This window comes from Sorex fumeus, unplaced genomic scaffold (assembly GCF_029834395.1).
Source record: "Sorex fumeus unplaced genomic scaffold, SorFum_2.1 ptg000030l, whole genome shotgun sequence".
Lineage (NCBI taxonomy): Eukaryota > Metazoa > Chordata > Mammalia > Eulipotyphla > Soricidae > Sorex > Sorex fumeus.
Window position 1 is genome coordinate 28,254,128 of NW_026606087.1, and position 23,238 is coordinate 28,277,365.

At 37.1% G+C, this 23,238-nt stretch overlaps 1 protein-coding gene across 21 annotated transcripts in view; it reads right to left on the reverse strand.

The window, feature by feature from the left end:
* DLG2 (discs large MAGUK scaffold protein 2) overlaps nucleotides 1-23,238 on the reverse strand; it is a 1,600,462-nt gene that overhangs the window by 865,776 nt on the left and 711,448 nt on the right. For all 21 annotated transcript variants that reach the window (XM_056115953.1, XM_056115951.1, XM_056115947.1 and 18 more), the window contains one exon: nucleotides 13,840-13,893. In XM_056115953.1, coding sequence (XP_055971928.1) covers nucleotides 13,840-13,893 — 54 coding nt within the window. The remainder of the gene's footprint in view (nucleotides 1-13,839; nucleotides 13,894-23,238) is intronic.

Below are 23,238 nucleotides of genomic sequence, written 5' to 3' on the forward strand. Positions count from 1 at the left end.
TGACATTGTTTTAATAACACAAGCGGCACAAATGCTGGCCGACTTTGACCGTGAGTGTGGAAAGGTAGAACTACAGCTGAATCTTACGAAGACAATGTTTATGAGAAACAGCCTCGTTCCTGATGCCCCTTTCGCTCTCAATGGAACGACCATCTCCGAATGCAACAGCTATGTGAACCTAGGTCAAGAAGTCAACATGACAAATGACCTGGCACCCGAGCTGCGCAGTAGGAAGAGAGCGGCTTGGAACGCCTTCAAGAACGTCGAAGAAATAGCTAAGAGGACGAAGAACCTCCGGCTCCGGGCACATCTCTTTGATTCCACTTTTCTTCCTGGATTAACATATGCCTCAGAGACCTGGGCCCTACGCAAACAGGATGAGAACGCTATTCGGGTCTCCCAAAGAAGAATTTAAAGAGCTATGCTTGGAATATCACGTTTCACTCAAATGAGAGAAAGAATCCGGAGTTCCAACATCCGTCGATGATCAAGAATCAGGGACGCTGTCTCATTTGCCAAGGTGTCGAAAATCAGATGGGCTGGTCACGTAATGAGATTTAAAGACGACCGCTGGACTAGAGCCGTTACCGACTGGATCCCACAGGATGTCAAAAGGCTGCGTGGCCGCCCACCTACCAGATGGTCAGACTTCTTCGTCAAGATCATGAACGATCGGTTTGAGGCTCTTCATGTTCCCAGAGCGAACAGATGCCATTGGGCTACACTAGCACGCGACAGGGACAAATGGAGATGTTAGTGGTGCCCGCTCAAGCAAATGGATGACTAACAGGAAGTTAAGTGATTAGGTGGAGGGAAGTTGACATTGATGGCAGGATTAGTGCTAGAATATATAGAGCCTAATACTCAACAAATAGATAACTTTGTAAAGTGTGGTGTCTTAATAAAAAATAAAATAAAAAATACAACCAAAAATCAGTTAAAGAAATGAACATGTAAGACCAACCTCACCCCCAAATAACGGTGTTAAATAAGTTATACTCACTTTATACTCACTTGGTTTATACTATCACTAATCTTCTCTTCTATTTAATCTCGCACAACTAATCATGATCTCATTTATTACACGATGCTGGATTTCTTTGAAATCCATAAGGGCAAAGACACATTTCCAAGCATTTTCTTTTGAAAGAAGTTGTTATAGATTACTATTTTAAACTTTACCTGACAGATTACATTTTTAAATAACATTGACCTGAATCTAGCTATGAGAAATTACATTTTATTGAAATTTAAACTACATATTTATAGACATGAGCTAAACTCTCCCTGGAATTTTAAAATAAACTACATACATCTACTTATTTTCTTATATTTTTGCCACTGTCAAGTGAAAAAATTGTTACCAAATAAGTAAAATGCAGTAAATACCAATTATTACATTCATAATAGCCATCATATACTGAAATTATTATGAGTTAAACTAAATCTAGACATTGAACATTGTCTCTACTAATTTCAACTTGTAAACTCTGGAATATCTTCTTTTTTGGCTTCTATCTGCAAAATGCTTATGAGCATATAACCCTTATATGTGCCAAACTGTAATTACACACTAGTACAGCTGAAATAATACATTATGCTTTACTATAAAACTTATTCAAATGCTGAAGTTAAAAGTGATGATCACTGGGTTTGGCCCCCAAATTTAAATATTAATAGTCGTAGTAGTAATAGTCATAATTATAATAAATAATCTGTAAATTCTCTAATATTTGAAAAAAAGTAATTAGTAGCCTGGCTTATGGGATAAAATTTAAATTCTAGATCAAGCAAATAAGGCCTTCACAATTAAACTCAACCCTACTTTTCCCAACTGTGTGCTTTACGGCAGTTCTAAGCTCCAATCACACAGAACTTTGGGATTATGAATTTAACAGTTTGCTCTTTTTTAAAAAAAAATTTCTGCTATTCTTTCTGAAAACTTCTTACTAATTTTTAATCAATTAATATTCTACTTTCTCTGACTTCCTCAGATGTGATGGTTCCTTTCAGCATGATTCCTCAAAGCACTTGTTTTATCATTCATTCACCCAATCTAACAAACATGTGTCTGATGATAGAAGTAGTGCTGACAATGGCAACATGATTTGTCCTGTGTTTAAGGATTTTAAGCTCTACAAATACATAATAATAATTAAAGAAAGTTTTGTAGTTAAGGGATAGCAGAGACTGCTGAATGGCTGGAGGTCTGCTTCTGCATCTGTGTAGATTCAATACCCTGCACCACACGGTTCCATGGCACCACCGAGAGCAACCAACCATTGAACACTGAGCTGGGAATAAAGGAAAGTAACATGGATGTGGACCCAAACCAAACAAACCATTTACAGCACAGTATTATGAATCCTATAGCTCTTACTTTTTCAGTGCTGGAACTGAACCCGGGGCTTCATAATACATGACTTGTTTTATATGCATATATGTGTATACACACACACACACACACACACACACACATCACTGTCCTGTTGCTGTCCTCCCATTGTTCATTGATTTGCTCGAGCGGGTCCAATAATGTCTCCATCTTGAGACTTGTTGTTACTGTGTTTGGCATATTGAATATGTCACGGGGAGCTTGCCAGGCTTTGGCGTGCAGGTGAGATACTCTCCAGGCGGAGGAATCGAACTGGGGTCGGCCATGTTGGCTGCATGCAAGGCAAACGCACTACCCGCTGTGCTACTGCTCCAGCCCACATATATACATATGCTCTTTAAAGAAAATTTCCAGTATTATCTATCATTTGTCTTCTAATAGTAAGGGCTAAGTTAATACTAATACAAATTCTAATACAAATACAAATCTATCATTTGTCTACTAACTTGATACTGAGGTCTACTAAAGGCAGTGAGACTAGATGTGTGACTTTATATGAATTATCATAACTTTCTCTTGGAGGCTGTCGTGATAGCACAGCAGGTAGGGCATTTGCCTTGCACGCGGCCAACCCAGATTTGATTCCTCCATCCCTCTTGGAGAGCCTGGCAAGCTACCGAGAGTATCCTGCCCGCATGGCAGAGCCTGGCAATCTCCCTATGTTGTATTTGATATGCCAAAAACAGTAACAACAAGTCTCACAATGGAGACATTACTGGTGCCTGCTCGAGCAAATTGATGAACAACGGGAGGACAGTACTACAGTGCTAATTAAAAACGAAATAAAATCAACTTTTTATAAAAGTTGGAAGAATAGGACTGGGCAGATAGAGACATTCTCTATGCTTTGCATGTGGGGCCATACCTTGATCCCCAGGACCACATTGTCCCTTGAGTACCACTAAGGCCAACTCCAGGACTAGCTCCAACAACCCCAGGTTTAGCTCAAAAATTGAAATTGTTCAATAGTTAATCACCTATGGATTGACTCTTTTTCTTTAAAAGAGTGAAAATGGAGAAATTGAGCTTCCATTTGACCCAGCAATACCATGTCTGGGAATATATCCTGGAGAGGCAAAAAAGTATAATCAAAATGACATTTGCACTCGTATGTTCATTGCAGCACTGTTTATAATAGCCAGGATCTGGAAAAGACCCAAGTGCCCAAGAACAGATAACTGGTTAAAGAAACTCTTGTACATCTACACAATGGAATACTATGCAGCTGTTAGAAAATATGAAGACATGAACTTGCATATAAGTGGATCAACATGGAAAATATCATGCTAAGTTAAATGAGTCAGAAAGAGAGAGAGACAGAGACAGACATAGAAAGATTGCATTCATTGTGGAATATAAAGTAACAAAATGGGAAAATAACATCCAAAAACAGTAGAGATAAGTACCAGGAGGTTTGCTCCACAGTTTGGAAGCCGTCCTCACATGCTGGGGGAAAAGGCAGCTCAGGTAGAGAAGGGAACACCAAGTAAAGTGTGGTTAGAGGACCCGCTCAGGATGGGAGATAGGTGCTGAAAGTAGACCATAGATGGAACATGATGGCCACTCAATACCTCTATTGCAAACCACCACACCCAAAAGGAGAGAGAGAACAAAAGGTAATGCCCTGCCACAGAGGCAGGATGGGGAGGATGGGTTGGGGGTGGGGGGTGGGAAGGATACTGGGATCATCGGTGGCGGAGAATGGGCACTGGTGCAGGGTTGGGTCCTTGAGCACTGTATGACTGAAACACAAGCATGGAAGTTTATAAGTCTTTAAATTGTACCTCACCGTGATTCAGTAATAAAAACTTTAAATAAAAAAAATAGTGAAAATGAGCAGCTGTCCCATGCGCAGATGAAAAATTACTATGCATTTCTGTTTTGGTATATGGCTCCAAGGTTCTTTGATATTTTCAGGAATGAAGATAAAGCTATGATTCTGAGTTGGATGTGGGAAAAAGGTTAACAGGAAGTACAAGGAAAAAGCACTCTGCAGCTGAGGAAGAACAGTATAGATTTAGCATAACTTGTCTTGCAAGGTTTTATGCAAATACTGAGTCTCTGTTACTTATCAAAGTATTAAAGGATCCCATTTGTTTCCCAAAGATGTCTTGGTAATTTAGGACCTATAGTCCTAAAGTAAAATAAAAAATCTTTCATTCCTCCTTAGGTTGGTGGGAACTGTTTATTTAAGATCTTTTGGATTATGTGTTTTACATGTGCCCAGTTATTGTCCTGATATCTCTTAATTTCCTGTGAACCCAAGGCCTAGGGAAGAATTTATGGTCTTGGGAAATTGTAAACTTCCCATTCTCAGGAAGAGCCTAGGAATTTGCAGAAATCTTTAAGATGGAGAGTGGACACAGCTGAAATGACACCGCTCATAGCAGCTGGCATGGAAAACTGAGACTTCCTCTCTGAAGGATCCAAACCAAAAAAGAAATTTGTCATATTGACCACTGGTCATAAATTTTAATATATATTCAAATCACTAAGATTCCTTTTAAAAACCTGAAATTTTGGCTTGGAGTCTGATGTAGGGGTTCTTGAGTGGTACCTAAGATTCTATGCGTACAAAAGTACTGGTAACAAATCTGCTAGTTTTTGAATTAGACTTAGAGAAGCAAAGATCAAGATGTAGGCCTGTCCATGGACCCACATACTTTCTGTTGGTCCTATGCCGTAATTAGGCATAGATCTGCATTTGAGGCTTCACTGTTCGAGGTTAAGTTAAAGAAATACTGGTTTTTATCAAAGGTACAGCTGTCTGCCCTCTGCTACAGATCACTCATCACAGCATAAAAATCAAACACTTGCTTTTTAATTTGTTTTTCCCTGAGCCTTGCTTGGCGGTGCTCAGGGCTTATTCCTGGCTCTATACTCAGGAAACTATTCCTGGAAGGTTCAGGAGACCATGAGGGTGCAGGGAATTAAATTGGGGTCAGCTACATGCAAAGCAAATGTAGCTGAACTTTCACTCTGGCCCCATCAAGCACTTTTCTGTGGACTAGGAAGAGAAGAAGCTCTATAATGTTAATACTATTTTCCCACTTACAAGCACACAGAGATTTTGACCTAATTTTGCTTAGCCAAAATATGCAAATACTAACTGGCAGAGATGGTTTTTAAAAGACAGATGCTCCTATATAAAGACAAATCTTCCTCATTAAATTCTCAAGGAGCATAATTGGGCACCGGCCTTACCTGGGTTATATTTCAGTCTCCTGATTATATGTTAGAGCCTTCTGAATCAGATCCACATTTTAAAATGATCCTCAGTTGATTCATATGCACAGAACTATTTGAGGGCGTCTGCTCAGCATCAAGTAACTAGTATCAGAATAGAGGATCAGCTGGTGGCAGCAGTAAGAAATGGGTATAGGTTGGTGGGACTTTAGAAGAATAATTATAGCTTTGCCATTGGCACTAAATTCCTATGGTCTCATGGGCATGGAGAAATCAAAATTAAGCTTTTTTCAGGAGATAAGATTTATCTTCTGTGAAAGTAGACTATAGACCGAACGTGATGGCCATTTAATACTTGCATTGCAGACCACAACAGCTAAAGGAGAGAGACAGAGTAAAAAGGAATGTGCCTGCCATGGGGCGGGGGTGGGGGGGTTTGAGGGATACTGGGAATATTGGTGGTGGAGAATGGGCACTGGTGGAGGGATGGATATTAGATAATTGTTATGACTGAAACATAAGCACAAAAGTTTGTAAGTCTGTAACTGTATCTCACGGTGATTTATTAAATTTTTTTAAATAATAAAAAAGATTTATCTTTTAATCTGTGAGAATATTATTATATTCTTAGAGACTAGAAGCATCACTAACACAGTTTGTAAAGTCTTACTTATGGGGTAAATCAAAAAATCTGAAGGTAAAATATATTAGAATCAGCAAATACTTCCAAAATACTCTTAGCATAAATTGCTGCTACAAGGGATGAAATAAACGAATGCTTTTTACTCTTCATAAGTGATATTGGAAAACCCTACAATTAAATGCTTGCTAAATCACCAGGCTCAGTTACTGGATAGTGACTGAAAGAGATTGACACCTGTCTGACTGACGGAGCTAAGGGGTCCTACACAGGGACTCCAGTCTCTTGACCTCAGGGCCTGTCAGCAGGTCGGACTGTCCTCTCCATTGTCTCAAGGGCCAGGGATAGCGCACTAACAAGTGCAACCCTAAATAAACTATTCTTCTCTCGGAATCACTGCCCGCAATTTCGATTGCCTTCCAGGGTCCTAGCCACCTTCTCGCCACGCCTCTTCGCCAATTTAACCATTATCAAGCTTATTTGCTTCTGTAAACCTGCTGTGCTGATCACAGCTCCTAGAGTCCTACATCTGTTGTATTCACTGTCCAACTGGGATATGATTTTCACCTTTATAAACACACCCTGGACAGCCTTCATGGTCTTGAGTTCTTTGGGACAGGCATCCTCTGGGGCCCACTGACCCCTGTAAACCACACTCCCAGTTCTGCCCTGAGCATGACACTCATCTGTTTCTGCCAAACTCCCAACGACCAATTTAGTGCCTGGTCATCCTACTTCTGTGATAGAACAGCTGACTCCTGAAAGAGATCCGTTCCTCAGCTGCCTGTTGCGGAAATCAGTGAAATCTTCTTGTTAAACACTTCTTATTCTCATATCCATTCTCTAACATCCCCACTCCCCGGCCCCCCGGTCAATAACCCCATGGCCAATCCAACTGCTTCTTGACTATGTACCTGAACTCAGTTATATTTATTTTGTCATCCTCTTCTTTGTCACCAAACCTCACTCTCCTTTTCTTGCCCCTATTATTTTGCTGGGTGGGGGAGGAGTGGGAGTGGCAGGAGTGGTGTTCCTCCCAGAAATATTCAGACAGCAGGCTTGGGTGGTTTAACACTAGGATAGAGATGCCCAGACTCTATAGTGCTAAGGACCACCAGGACTAGTTCATCAGTGGCCTTCCACATTATGATGGCAAGTGCTGGGGTGGACAGAAAAGTTGTGATCTTTGAACTTGGGTCTTACTTCAACACAACCAAGTCTTGCTTTTAAATGCCTCGAGACCACTCTTTTGTCCTCTAATTCAAAACTAGAGCTATGACCGTATGCAGTGGCATATCATGTATAACGTTTTTCATATTCATTTCACTGATAATAATACGATGTTAGCGTATTTTCAAAAATGTTCACAGAATGACCTTTTGGCAGTCACAGACAATGAACAACATAGAACCTTTGCATATTTTTCCCTAACTTTAACTCTCAGTGTTTTTTTCTCTCTTGATTTCTCACTTTATTGGGAGATTTTATGAATCATTTGTGGGAGTAGGCATACAAAGTTTGGTACAGAGAAATAGAAGTTAGAGGAGGCAGGTAATAGTATAGGGGCTAAGGTGCTTCCCTTGCACATGGCTCACCCCTGTTCAATGCTGGCACCACAGATGATTACCTGAGCACTGCAGAAGTGACCTCTGAGCACAGACTTAGAATTAGAGACCTATGCACTAATGGGTATTATGACCCTTACCAAGCTCCACGACAAAAGCAAACAAAAATTTAAATTATCCACAGAACACCTGTGATCTGTGAAGCATCTTACAATTTCTATCCATTTACATCTCAATGTTCCTGCTTTGGCAAAGGAAAAATATTAGACCGGAGGGACACCTGTAAATACTGTAGTTAAGTTCACTTAAACAAAATAAAATTTTATTTTGTTTTACTTTTGAGTGTGTGTTTTCTTATACAAGCCGGTATCATACTATAGAGCATCTTAAGTGATGTAAAAACATAATCTATCAGTTCAGCCCATTCCCTTTGATACTTTAATTGCTTACCATCATTGACGTACTAATATTTTAAAGTATAAAATTCCTTCTTTTAGTTTTTTCTTATAAAAGAACAAATAGAATTTTTTGGTTTGTAATGAGATAAAATTTTGGCATGGTAATTTATAATTAGCAAATATTTATCTCTTTCTTCATTTCATATTGTGCAATATGACTTAGACTGATTTTGGAGGGTGTGACATGAGCAGAGGCCTGAACGGTGCTTGTGTTCTGGGCTTAGTCCTTTGTAGTATGGTTGTTGGTTGTTGAGCAAAATTGTGGGTTGTAGAGTAAATGATCTGTATGGAAACAATAAAGACCACAGCTACTATTTAGTGGTTGAACTAGACTATTGCATTTGTAAAATAAGAGTTTTGAAGATGTCAAACCCCAAGTTACTTAGCAAGATGTAAAATTCATTATTCTTGAGTAAACCATTTACCAGAGTATATTTTTAGAAAAACAGGTCAAAATAATTCCACAAAATGTTATAAAAGAAGAAATAAGGACATTCTAGAAATGTCTGAGTAATTTCACTTTTTAAAAACAGAAGATGAAATTTGTTTAGAATAATGTTCAGGGAACTGCACTGGAAGGCTGACAAAGGAAAGAAGTGTGTCAGGAGGAAAGTGTACCTTGTCAATTGGATACTGAGAACAAAAAAAGTGAAAAACAAAAAGGAGTTTTTACTAAAACAGTCTTACACATGTCATGTAGGGTTTTCTCACATTGACATCTTTAATAAAAGAGTATTTTCACGGAGTGGCATCAGATAATATTCAGCAAATAATGGAAGGGATAAAAATTGTGAGTAAAAAATAAAAATTGCCAATAGAGATATCGGCAGCGTCAATCATTCTAACTATGATATGTGTTGGAGTGTTTTTGTTAGGGGCTCTTTTAGCTGGTATCCTTCGGGCTCCTTGAGCCTGAATTGCTACATTGTGGAGCTCTGGGAATATTTCAGCAATGATTTGTTTAACCGTGTTTTTTTTTTTTCTTTGGGATTGTTTCCCTGAGCTTCTGGTAGTCCAATGATTCTAATGTTGTTCCTCTTGGAATCATCTCCTAGGACTCTGATTCTCTGTAGAGCTATTTTGAGGTCCCTTGACACTGTTTGTTGTTGCCTGTTGGCTTGGTGCAACTGATCTTCCAGCTCACTGATTCTCTCTTCAGCTGCGGTCATTCTATTGTTGAGAGAAGAGACTTGAGTTTTTCGTTTCATCTACGGAATCTTTGATTCGTGACATTTCTGCTCTCATTTCTTTGCGTAATGCCCTGCCACAGAGGCAGGGTGGGATGGAAGGGATGGGGGGTGGGAGGGATGCTGGGACCCATGATGGTGGAAGATGGGCGCTGGTGGAGGGATGGGTACTTGATCATTGTATAACTGAAATCCAAGCACAAAAATTTTAAGTCTATAACTGTACCTCATGGTGTTTCACTAATAAAAAAAATAAAAAAATAAAAATTGGTGTTCAAAATTTATTTTTCTACTCTTTCATTTAATCTTAATAAGGTCTTTCTGCTTTCCCTGAGAGGCTAAATTGTAACACAAATAAAACTATGCTTAACTCAAATAATATGGTGTGACAGAAAAATGAGTTTATCTGAGGCATTCTCACATAAAAATTGTAGCGGCTCTTTTGTTAATGTAAAATACTTTAAAATTTTAATGTCTTATTACTTCTCAACATAAGTAAAAGCACATTTCTCTTTCAATGTCTTGTATGCCTATATTAAATACTTAAACATTTTCTTTGATCTGAAAGATTTCCTCCAGAAATATTCAAGTACTATTTCTATGTTATCCAAGAAACCAAGATAAAGAGCACATATCTACAAAGCCAATTTTTTTCATTGAAAAAGTTAATACATTTAAAGTATATTAAAAGCTAATACATTTATTTACAATGAAACTGTTTTTAAGGGGGACTTTATGTTAAAATTTGTCATCCCAGTAATATTTTTAAGAAGAACTTGTTTTAAGTAACATGCCTAAAATGCTCGAGGGAACTCTAAAATCATTGTTTATTAAATAGAGTTAAATTAAGTGAACAAACAGAACATGGTAAAAAGAAAGAAGGGGGAAAACAACACATAGAACAATGGAACATTAAAAAATAGACTGCAAAAAGAACAGTGATTTATTCAAGATTACCCAGGTGAGTCAAGAGCAAGGAGGAAGTCAGACCTATGCTAAGAACCAAGCACATCTACATTAATAGTCGTATTCTAAACAAACTCTTTCCAATGGTTAAGGGACTCATGCTTCTACTATATGATATGCTTAATATTCTCCGAAAGTCTGGTCTATGCTACTTCCTAGTGCTTGTTCAGTAAAACGATGAACTCCTAGCAACGAGAAGTTAACAATGATTTCTCACATGCATTATCTTATTGGTCCTTCTAAACACCGCTGAGGTAGATATAATTCCTATTTTATAGATTAATTTCGTCAGAAAGAGTAAATGAATTACTTGAGATCACACCAGAATGAGAAGTAGGTCATTTTCACCATACCAAAATGCCGAGAAAATGCAGTGATTGTTAAGGAAGCTCAGAGGTTGCATAAAGCACAACAGTTAAAGACAAAACTAAAAATGCCTTACAAGAAATCAAAGACAGATACACAATTGATATTTAATGCTACGGGAACAACTTGATTCATTTTCTATACGCAATTTATTTTACCACTGAATTAGTTGCAATTTTAATTGACTGGGTCTGTACAAAATCTAAAGATTCTACTTAATAAAATTGTTTGTATTGAGGATATATGGTTAGTAGAGTGTTAATTAGAAAACCTTGAAATATTACTGTAGATTTACTACAAGACGGTGAATTTACTTATAAAATCAAGCCCCTAGGTTGCAGGTCAATGTGAAAATATTTATTTTTTCACATTTAGCAAAAATGAGCTTTATTAATGGCTATAATAGAGATTTACTGAAGTCATAGAATTTCTTAAATTATAATACTTTGATAAAGTTATTTAACCTTTTCTTTTGAAGGGGGTGAGTCACACCCTGCAGTTCTCAGAGTTTACTCCTTGCTCTCCACTCAGGAAAGAATCTGGCAGTGGTGGGGAAACCATGTGTGGTGCTTGGGGGTGGGGTGAGGAAGCAGGCACAGGAGGTCTCAGGGATCAAATAGAGGTCAGTCTTTTTTATATTTTACTTATTTTTTTTAAATTTTGCTTCTTGGGTCACACCCAGCGATGCTCAGGGGTTACTCCTGGCTTTGCACTCAGGAATTACTACTGGCAGTGTTTAGTGGATCATATGGGACGCCAGGGATCAAAGCCACCTTGGTAGGGTGCAAGGTGAACGCCCTACCCACTGTACTATCGCTTCAGCACCTAGAGGTCAGTCTTGAGCAAGACAAGCATCTCCTCTCTTCACCTCTACTATTGTGCTGGCCCTCAGAAAGTTACTTAACTTCTTTAAGTAGTAAACTTTTTATTTATTTATTTATTGCTTTTTTGAGGGGGGCGGGGGGCACACCCGGCATTGCACAGGGGTTACTCCTGGCTCATGCACTCAGGAATTAGTCCTGGCGGTGCTCAGGAGACCATATAGAATGCTGGGAATCGAACCCGGGTCAGCCGCGTGTAAGGCAAACGCCCTACCTGCTGTGCTACCGCTCCAGCCCCAAGGCCTAATTTTAGATATAAGGAAATTAAGGACATTAAAGAAGAAATAAAAAAGCTGTAGCCCAAGTAGTGAACTTTGTAAACTTCTTTTACTTCTTTATTTCTTCTTTAACGTCCTTAATTACTTCATATCTAAAATGGCAAGCTTAATACTACTTAAGTTCTAGAATTCTTTAGAAGAGTTAATGGTTAATACTTGCTAAGTGCTTAAAATGTGACAGGTATGTATCAATCACAGTATAAACGTCTGATAGAGGAAGGGCCACAAAAGAGTGAGTACTATGTGCTTTCCATGCACTGTGTTAATTTCCTTTAAGAGGGCACTTTCTAGAGCTGGGGCTACTGGAATCTACTGGTAAGCTTAACCCTATTTCCAGTCTGATCCCAGAGCATTTATTTAGAAAGATTTAAAAAGTCCTAGTTCAATAGTTCAGGTGACTCAGCGTTAAACTTGATGCTATTCTTGTCCTGACCTGGTGTCCTAATTTCAGTTACTTGTTCCTGTAATCAAGCCCCACCTTGCACTCCTGTTCTGGTACTCTGTTCCCCAGCGTCCCAGTCCCAAGTTGCAAAGTCTACACAGGATCTCCTTGGAGCTAGATGTCTCCCAAGGGCAAAATTTTAATATACACAGAAAGTGTTTGATATTGGAAAATTAGTTGCTAATACTTAAAAAAAAGTGAAAACTCTTTACAAACTGCCAAATCACCAACTTTTCTTTCAGGCAACATTTTAAACATCTTGTTCCTGGCCCCTGGTACCAACCCACTGCATCAGAATATTGTTTGCCCCTTAAAGGTCTATGGGCTTTGTATTCTCACAGCCTTCTCTCCTGCTATCCCACTGGGCTATGTGATTTGCTTTGTCCTTGCAGGCATTGAGGTTGTGGGTGTAAAACCAAGAATAGCAAGGGTTAACCAAGCATTTACTTTATACCAAATACTCCTCTAAAGACTTTACCATAGCTTTAGTCATTCCATCACAGACCAAGGGTCTGTTCCCACTGTTCATTATCTTGTAGTCCTCCTTGCTTCAGACCCTCTATCTGCATGAGTGTGCATCTGTCCCACATTCTCAGAGCATCATTATCTACTCATATGATAGGGCCACTCACAAAGCCTTAACAGACCTTCAGAAGAGCAAACTCATACCCTGTGGCACCTAGCACCATGGTCTCCAGTCTTCATACCCAGACTCTGACCAATTATACTGAGTACATTGCAGCTATCAAGTCCTACGGTTTACTAGTTTGTTTAATTCGATTATCTCATTGTCCATACTTTTATAAACTTAAAAATTTTGTTGTCAATGAAGAGGTTGTACCTTCACAGAAGACTTGCTCCAGTTTTTATTAGAAGCCCAGCAAAAGTCATCAAATATTTAAACATCAGTTACTTTATTCTAGGCTATGTCGTAGATATTGATTTAAGTATTTCTATTGCAAGAAACCCAAGAAAATTTATCTAATGCTGCAGTAATTCTATGTTTAGTCGACCATCTTAGAAAACTAATATTGTTAGACTAGAATTGACTTTTGCCCCCTCAAGATAGGCCCCTATTTTTTTTACAAAAATAATAAAAAGAAGGAAATACTGTGTGAATAAATGAAATTTAGCAAATAGGGGCTGGGGGCTGGAGAGATAGCACAGAGGGTAGGGGGTTTGCTTTGCTCACGGCAGACCAGGGTTCAATTTCCAGCATCCCATACAGTCCCCTGAGCACCGCCAGGAGTAACTCCTGAGTGCAGAGCCAGGAGTAATCCCTGTGCATTGCCAGGTGTTACCCAAAAAGCAATATATATATAGCAAATAGCTAAAGAAAACTCACAAAGTTAATCCTAATCATAATTCCATAAGATTATCTGGATTTGATGAAATTGAATATGAATTAATTGGAAGTTCAGCTTTATCAGTGTTATCACAGGTTTTATGAAAGTCTTAATTAAAATGTTACTTACATAAGGAATTGTGTCCAATGTATCTGTGTTGACAATTATAGGAGCAGGGCTGGCCTAAAAGAAAGAAAGAGAAAACAATTTAAATAACACCATAATAAACATTCTATTTTGAGATATGATGTTTATTTAACTGAGAACTCAGTGGTAATTTTTGAGGACCCGTATAGGCACACTGTCAGACTCTGCGTGAATGAATAAGATGTCAGGAAAGTTCTCTATACCTTCTTCTATTCTGATATTTGTTAGCTACATTTAGTCACATAATGAAATAAAGTAAGCAATAGGAATTATATTCATTTTTTTTATTGTAACAGTGTAGGATGTGAGAATTTTGGCTACCAAAGATGGAATTTCTAATACATTTTATCAGAGTGAATTTTATAAATTTCATTATAAAAAGCTGTGCTAAAATATTTGATTTCTCTCTCAAGGAAATTAAATCTTAAAAAGTATTTATAATATTTCTTGTGCATCTGCCTTCCTATAGGATGTATTACCCAGTTACAATAGAAAAGTTAAGTGATGACATATCTTTAGTTCTTATGAATACTGTATTACACCTTTTTTCTTTGTCATTTATGCATTTCTGATCACATACCTTAGGAATCCTATTATAAATTAATCAAAGATGGCAGAAAATCATTCTGAGTATGCTAAAATGGCTTTTAAAAATTCATTCCCTTTTAAGGTGAGTAAAAATCCATGTAAAAACAGATACACGGGTGCTACAAGCAAAGTCATTAGAAAATAAGAGATTGCAATTTCCATTTGCATCAACCAATCTGAGTTTATGAATATTGAGTAGACCTATCTTTACTCTCTAGTTTCTAGAATTTTTATATCAACTCCTCAAAGGGATTTTAGACTTCTTTTTAAACTACAAATTTCATTTAGAGAAAATGCACTCATGATTAATTGACTGTTATTCTATATTACATACAGAGTGGTTTTGGCTATTTACTCAACTTTTGGAACTTTTAATTAGCTTCGCCACTGGAGTTAACAGAATTAACAACCTTTTAACATCTTTTATGGTCTGTGAAACCCTAACCAAATTATAACACAAATATCCACCTGGTAATTTTTTATTTATTTGTTTGGGGGCCACATGTGGCCTACTGCTTGCTCTTATACTCAAAGGTTGCTCCCAGCAGTGTTCAGTGGACCATGCCGTACCAGGAATAAAACTTGGGCCTCCTGAATGCAAAGCGTTTGCTTCAGCCTACTGAGCAATAACTCCTGTCTTTATAAAACACAGCACAGTCTATAGGTAAAATTCCATATTTAGTTAAACTCAATGCATTACAAACAATCTGAATTTCTACATAGTGAGTCATCTAGTTGCTCATGGTGTATCTGTTAACTTTTAGGTAGAAGTTCCTGTGAGAAGTTTAACTTTGCAGAAACAGTTCATGTCGAACCTCTCAAATGAAATAGTGTTTATTAAGATTCATCTGCGATAGCACAGTGGTAGGGCGTTTGTCTTGCGCGCAGTCAGCCCAGCCAAGCCGGGTTCAATTCCCCCTCTCAGAGAGCCCAACAAGCTACCGAGAGTATCTCGCCCTCATGGCAGAGCCTGGCAAGCTACCCGTGACATATTCGATATGCCAAACACAGTAGTAAGTGTCACAATGGAGACATTAATGGGCCCGTTCGAGCAAATCCACGAACAACAGGAGGACAGTGCTACATCTGCTGCATGGAGAAAAACATGATATTTGATAGCTGGGCATAATTTTGTTTAATAACAGTTTGATTTATTTCATGATTTGGGGGCTCAATAAATTAGCATTAAGTTATGAAGCAAGCTCTCTAAATTTATTTGCTTCCTTTTTGTTCTATGATAAAGAACAAAAGTAATCACCGTCACAAAAGGTTGTTTGAAAAATAAATGAGGTGATATATCTGAGTGTGCTTTGTAAAATATAAATATATTAAACTACATATGTTATTACCAATGTTCCTTAAAATGAATGACAGTTATGCATTCCATAATGACAGATATACACTTTGAGAAATGTGTTGTTGGACATCTCCGTATAGGTGGTGGTTTGGGAATTTTTTATATCCCAGATACGTAAGCAATGTTAATGGACCCGAATGTATTCAAGATCTAATTCAGAATAAGATGTTAATGAATGACTATCTAGTGCTTTTGCTATGTTGTCACTAGTAAATATAATAGTAGAGGTAGGCTTTGGGAAAAATTATAGCTGAAAAAAGACATTAATCTTTTCTTTTCTTCTTTCAAAATCTGTTTTTCCTTCAGTACAGTGTTCTGTGATTCCAGAATCTACATGACTTTATGACAAGAGTTCTGATATAATTGTAGAGGTCTAGTAGAGTCACATGAATCTATTTTAGGCAAATCAAAGCCCCTTCATAAAGGCAAGATTTACTTCTTGCATATAAGATTTTGAAAGTTTTCTGAGAATACCTGTCTTTAATGTTGTTTTTGTTTTTGGTATTTGTCTTTTGTCTTTTGGTATTTGTTTTGATAGTGCTATTTTAGGCTTTCTAATGTTACCAAGAACTCTAAAATGCATTTGCACCTTGTCTCTTTGACTACACAGAAAATTTTCTGAGTATTTAATCTAACACTTGTTTAACCCCTATTTTCTAGTCAAAATTGATCAGTAAGCATGTGGCAAATTGACATGGGGTTTTCAGCACATCTTATTTTTATCTTTCTTCTTATAGGTTGCATTAATATACTCTGGAGATAAATTTTATACATTAACTTATTTCCTAAAAATGGCATTATATTATTTAGTAAGCTTATGTTGGTATTATTCTTTTCATTTATATGAAATTTCACTGATTTGATAATTTTTTATAGTACTTGAATAGCCAGAGAAGTCCAAGCAACACTATAGGTACAGGCTAAATGTATTTACACTGAATAGATGAAAGTGAAATGCTAACTACTACTTACTTCTTTGAAAGTTTTAGAGAGCAATTCTAAGATAAGACATACCTCTTACATTACCAAGACTCTGCCAATATCTCTCATCACCTTCTATCTTTTACCAGTAAGAATTGCATGTTTCTCTTACAATCTAAAAGCAGAATATTCCTATAAAGTGTTTCATAAGCTGTTATGACATAATGTGAAAAAATAATTACTAGTAACTTACAAGGAAAACTTTTGGTGTTATCAGAACCAAAATATAAACCTACCAAGTCATAAAAAATAACACATAAGGGCCTAAAATAGCACTAATGTATACTAAAAAAGAATGATTAGAGAAGTACTATAAAAACGAGTTATCAGGGAAGAAGTTTGACAAACCCATTTTCCCTCCCTGGCTATCCTTAGAAATGTTTCTGTAAAATAAACATTGAGAACATTTTATCAATTTTGCCCTTTGTTATAAAATCAAAAATACTTTCCATATTTCCTTTGATTAGGGAAAACAGCAAGTCATTTTAGAAAAGTGAAGTAGTCTAATGTTAAAATTTAAAAATAAAGGCATACCTAAATTTTACAGTCCAATTTTTGTAAAATAATAATATTTTTCATGACTGCAAAACATAGAGATTGTGAACCTCAAAGAACAATCTATATTATCTGAAAAACAAATTGTCTTTCTGGGTCCCATAATGAATCCAGAAACTGCAATTAATACCTACTATAGAAGTCATTGAAACTTTATGCCAAATGCATATAGGGAATCTTGTGAATATACACATCATAAACACACACACCAGGCATATACCTTGATACTGGCACTTCCCTGACACCAGTGCTCAGGAGATGACGTAGCACACCCTTGTGAATAGCCCACTACCCCTCTATGCCGCTGCATCTGATTCCAGAAAACATCCCATGCTCCAAAGTCACAGATCTTCCTCCCAAACTGTTTTTTTGCAGAAGTTTCCTCAAATAGGCAGGGAAAAAGATTCCCAAGTGGTAGTGATATGGAATGCACTAGAACTCTATGTATGGTTCCTGGGTATGCTCTTCTTCCAGAACAGTAGTTTTAGATCTTTTGGCCTGCCCTAGCTCCAGTTTCTTCTCTCATTTTTGGAATCATGTGAATCCATTCTTAATTGGATAAAATGTGGTTTCTGAGTCTTAAAAGCAATTCTCTAGATGCACTGAAACTATAATTCCACATTTCACACCTTCTTTCTTCATACTGGATAATAATTGAATCTCTAAGTCAAACGAATTACTTAGATTTGAACTCTAAGAAGATTCTCATGTCATTTTAAAACATTTCCAATGCTGTAGAAAGGGGTTTAAAAGAATAGAAATTTTCTTTAATAAGCAACTTTCAGGGTTTGTCTACAAATTTATAAATCTAGACAAGAAATTTTGAAATACAAGACAAGAAGAAAATCTCTTACTTAATTACCCAAACTATGACATACAAATGATTTGACTTTTATATTGCATTCTTCATGTAGAACAATTAAAGTTGCAGTGAGATGCAAGGATGATTCCAATAATAAAAAAGCAAGATACAGAGAAGGTTGATGAAAGTTTAAATTATTACATTGAGTTATTCATGAATTACTTCCTAGTTAAATATTTTTCTTCTTTGGGATGGGAGGCTGGGTGGGATCAGAAACACCAGGCATCACTCAGGTCTTACTCCTGACTCTGCACAAAGGAATCACTTCTGGTAGAGGTCAAGGACTACATGGGACACTAGCAATTGAACGTGGGGCACATGCAATACAAGTGCCCTCTCACTGTTCTATGTCACCTGCCCCTAAATACTTTTGCTGTGGGGAGACCGTGCCGTGGATCAAACTCAAGACTTCACACATGAAATCAACTACTTCTCTATTACCTCAATAACTTTGTTTATACAGTTGATATGTAATGAATAAAGGTGGGAGAAATTCAGAAGAATTCATAAATCCATAAATTATGACTGATATGATTATTTCTTGACATTTTTAAAGTGTCCCATATGGGAAATATTTCTGACAAACATGGGCAGGTAGTCACTGGATCAACTTACTGAGGAACCTCCTCAGGTAAACTATTTGATTCATTAATTCAGTCAAAAATATGGTCTGACAAGCTTTGGTCTGAAGTACAAGATAACCAGTGGGATGTCAAAAATTGAACCCAGACTATACCTACACTCTCAGGAAGTAAAATGAAATAAGAGAGAAACTGTCATAGTGGATAACAGACATGCAATAGCTGGATAGTGATGCCGATGAGGCAAAGGTTTGTGAAGGAATTTCACGCACCCAAGAGCTATGAATATGGAAGACAGGTGAGTGCTAGTAAGTCAAGGTAAAATGTGGCAAGAATATCAAGTGATCTGCTTGGAGAGCTTAGAACCTATAGTTTGTCTCATCAGCATGAAAGGGCAAGGCTACTGAGGAACACAGGTCCTATAAATGACTTATATACGATAAGGCATGACAACTTGAAAGGCAATGAAAAAATTAAAATGTATCCTTTTGTATATGTACCTGATGCCATTAGAAGAATTGAAGAATTTAGAAGTTCAAAGTAAATATTGGTTGACTCAGCTTGAATTCTTAAGATATTAACTGCCACATTACTTTGGAGAGTACCCAAAGGGAATTTGTCAGAGTGAGCCCCAGTCAAACCATGTCTTAATCTAGACCAGGCAGGTAAAAATATTGAGCTTACAACCATAAGTCCAATAAGTTCTTAAATGAGACACACATTAAGAACTGATATAATATCTCAAGGATGACTTTTTGTTTTAGATTTTTCCCCTCTTTGTTTTAGATTTTTCCCCTCTAACCCTCCATCATGTTTGCCTATTCTGGAACTGAAAATGTATCATGGATGTGTATGGAGAGTGTAACTTGTAGTGAAGTTTCCTGCACTGCTTTCTGGTTCTGTGAAGAGACTGAAACCTTTCCTTTCTCCCGCTCAATCCAAGAAAATTCCTATGTTTGGGCATATTACTCTTTGTTGGATTCCCCCAGAGCCTACACTGACCTGGAGTCTCTTGGTTCCATGACTCAGTGGTACTCAGATACCTGATACCATATATGGGGTAGATAATAAGAGATGTAGATAGATATGTAGATAATAATAGATATGTAACACTTATCTATGTCAATTAATTTATTTAATCTTCAGTTATCTGAATGAAACAAACTATTAATCTCAATGTACAGGTGAAGACACAGACTGAATAACTTCCTAATGTAATACAGGTGATAAGCAGACCATCTTCAAACACAGAGTATGTCTCTTATTCTCAGCATTTGTGCTCTCAGAATAGAATCAGACTTTACTAAATTTGTTCTAATATAAACTACTCATAAGCAACTCAGAGGGAAGCTGGAAGTCAAGATGATTCTACCCATGTTGATCATAGCCACTGCCAGACGGTCCTTTCTTCTCCTAATATATCATGTAACAGGATTTAAGGCAAAGATGATCTAGGGAGAGGCTAAAAGTGCAGACACCCATTATTAGTGAAGTAAAATATTTTAAAAACAATCTCCAAAGGAAACTTTTGGTAAATGTATGATTAAAGCAATCTGTTCTTGAATGATAAAACAACAGAATAGGAAATAAAAATGTTATTTATTATAAAATTTCAAAATTGGTACATTCACAAATTAAAAAAACTTACAAGTATGAAAATGGAATCAGAGAAAAAATGGCATATCCCAGATCTCACAACTATTTAGTATTAAAATGAAAGACAAGAATTAAAAATAGTAAAGTATAAAGCATTTATTGAATGAATATTTTTCAATAGTTGTGAGAAATAAGGCAAATATATGCATTTACTTCTGAAAATGCTCTATGAAAAACATTTTTGTTTCCATCTTAAAAAAGCAAGCAAGGGAGGGGTGGGAGGAGGTTACACTGGGGTTCTTGGTGGTGAAAAATAAGTACTGGTGAAGGGAAAGGTGTTTGATCATTGCATGACCGAGACTTAATCTTGAAAGCTTTGTAACATTTCCCACAGTGATTCAATAAATAAATATAACAAAAAAAAATCAAGCAAGAAGGGGGTACTCAAAGTGGTTTGGCAACTTATCCAGAATAACAAGTATAATAGTATACCACTTAATACACTTAGAATTAGGTATCAAACACACATCCTCCTATGCCATGTCAATAAATATTATCATTCTCTTGTTCCTTCTTTTGAGATTGTCCTAGGATATTGGTCTAAAAATGCAGTAATTCTTTTTTGTCATGAAAGCTGTCGGTTTCTCTTTTATAAACTGAAGAGAAATTTCTCACTAGCCTGACTCAAAATCAATTTCTCAATTCCCCAAGGGTTTCTAGGTCCCTTATCTCTTTAAGAAACCCCACTTAAAAGTGGGACAAAGTTATTTTCCAGTTAACCTATTTCTGAAGGAGTTAGCTGGAGAAATAACACATGCGGAGTGAAAAGAAGTGCTAGATAGATATAACTTTTAAATTATTTATGTTTTTAAAAATTACATAAATCTGTGGATTTTTTTTACTTTTCTGGAATTTCTTCTTTTTAATGCTCCCTATCCATGGGGTGTACAGTTTAAAACCAACCAAGTTTTGAGGTATGAGCAAAAGTATTACCAAGTGATTCTGGTCTACAGTGGCGTAGGGTACCTCCCCTGACTCCTTCAAGAGGTAAAGATAGCAAAATGCTAAGATTCATGGGTTGGGTGAGTAAGCAGTGTGAGTAGCCAAGGCTTGGCCAGCCAACGTTTAACTGGAGATAAAAATCTAAGGTAATATTCATGAACAGATTGATACTGGGACATTGTATGCCTGAAGCTCAGTCATGAATTACTTCATACCCTGTAATTCCCAGAAATTCTAAGTAAATGGATAAAATGGTAAGGCAAGATCTCTTAAAGAAGCAAATCTAAAAAAAACCTAATGCCCTGACCTCTCTTCCTAGCACTTAACAAAATGCACAAATGCCTCCCTAGCTTTCCACATGTTTAAGTCAGAAAACAAAAAGAAAATTTAAAAATTCAGGTTTGGTTTGCCCTCAGCTATCTGAATAATAAGATAGCATTATCTTTATTATACAGATAAGAAATGTGAGTCTTGGAGATCTTGAAGGACTTTATCAAAGTCATGTATTTAGCTGAAAATAGCAAGAACAGGAATCAACTGGAAGTCCGACTCCATAGTAGATGACTGTTGTTTTGTTAGGGAACATAACTAACATATCTAGCTTACCCCTGGCTCTGTGCTCAGGGATCATACCTGGTGCTTAGGGAACCATATGTGGTACTGGCAGTAGACTAACCCATTTTTTCCATGTCCAGGGCAATAGTTACCTGTGTACTTTCTGGCTTACATAGAAGGTAATTCTAAACTGAAATACACACAGTCCTCCCCCTGTGAAGATTTAGTAAGTATTCAGAAGTATGTGCTAGCTAATTTAAATGGTCTCAGTAATATCTAAAAAAATCTTTCATTAGTCTCTTATCCCTTTGTGATTGAAATATTAACATGTCTCCTAAACCCCGTATTTAAATGCAAGATAGCATAATATTTTGCAGGAAAAAGATGAAATTCTAAAGATGTCAGTTATGCTGAGTTGGGAACTTCCTTATCCTTAGTGGGGGGGAATGTTGGGGTATTCTAATTGAGGCACAAAATGTACAGACCTGAAACCATGGAGTTCTCTTGACTTTATACATTTTATCAAGAATTTAAGCCAGTTAAAAAACATAAAACTTGTTCAAACTGTTAGTTATAATGAATTTTCATACCTTCATGCTGCATCCCTCTCACATAGACTTTTGCACTTTGCATAAAAAATTGAAATGATTTGAATAGGCAAAATTAGGTCTAAACAGGTTAGACTGACATCCAAGGACAGTAGATACAAGGGCCAGGAAGATTGCCCCATAGCTGGAAGCCTGCCTCATGAGCAAAGGGAAGAAGGCAGCTGGAATAGAGAAGGGATCACTAAGAAAATGATGGCTAGAGGAATCAGTCGGGATGGGAGATGTGTGCTGAAAGTAGATAATGGACCAAACATGATGACCTCTCAGTGTCTGTATTGCAAACCATAATGCCCAAAAGGAGAGAGAGAGAGAGAGAGAGAGAGAGAGAGAGAGAGAGAGAGAGAGAGAGAGAGAGAGAGAGAATGGGTAATGCTGTCTGTCATGGAGGCAGGTGGAAAGGGGTTATACTGGGGAGATTGGTGGTGGGGAATGTGCACTGGTGGGGGGATGGATGTTTGATCATTATGTGAATGTAAAGCCTGTAACTTTCTCACGGTGATTCGATAAAATTTAAAATAAATAAATAAATAAATATGACAGGTGGCATTGAGTATGGCACTCACTAATGGTGCTTTTAGTTGTCCTCTACTAGAATAAGAAAGGTTAAAAACATATCACAATTCATCATCACAAATTGACTTTTATTGATTTTTTTCTGATACTTGTATTTGTCATTCCTTTTAAATTTTATTGGAC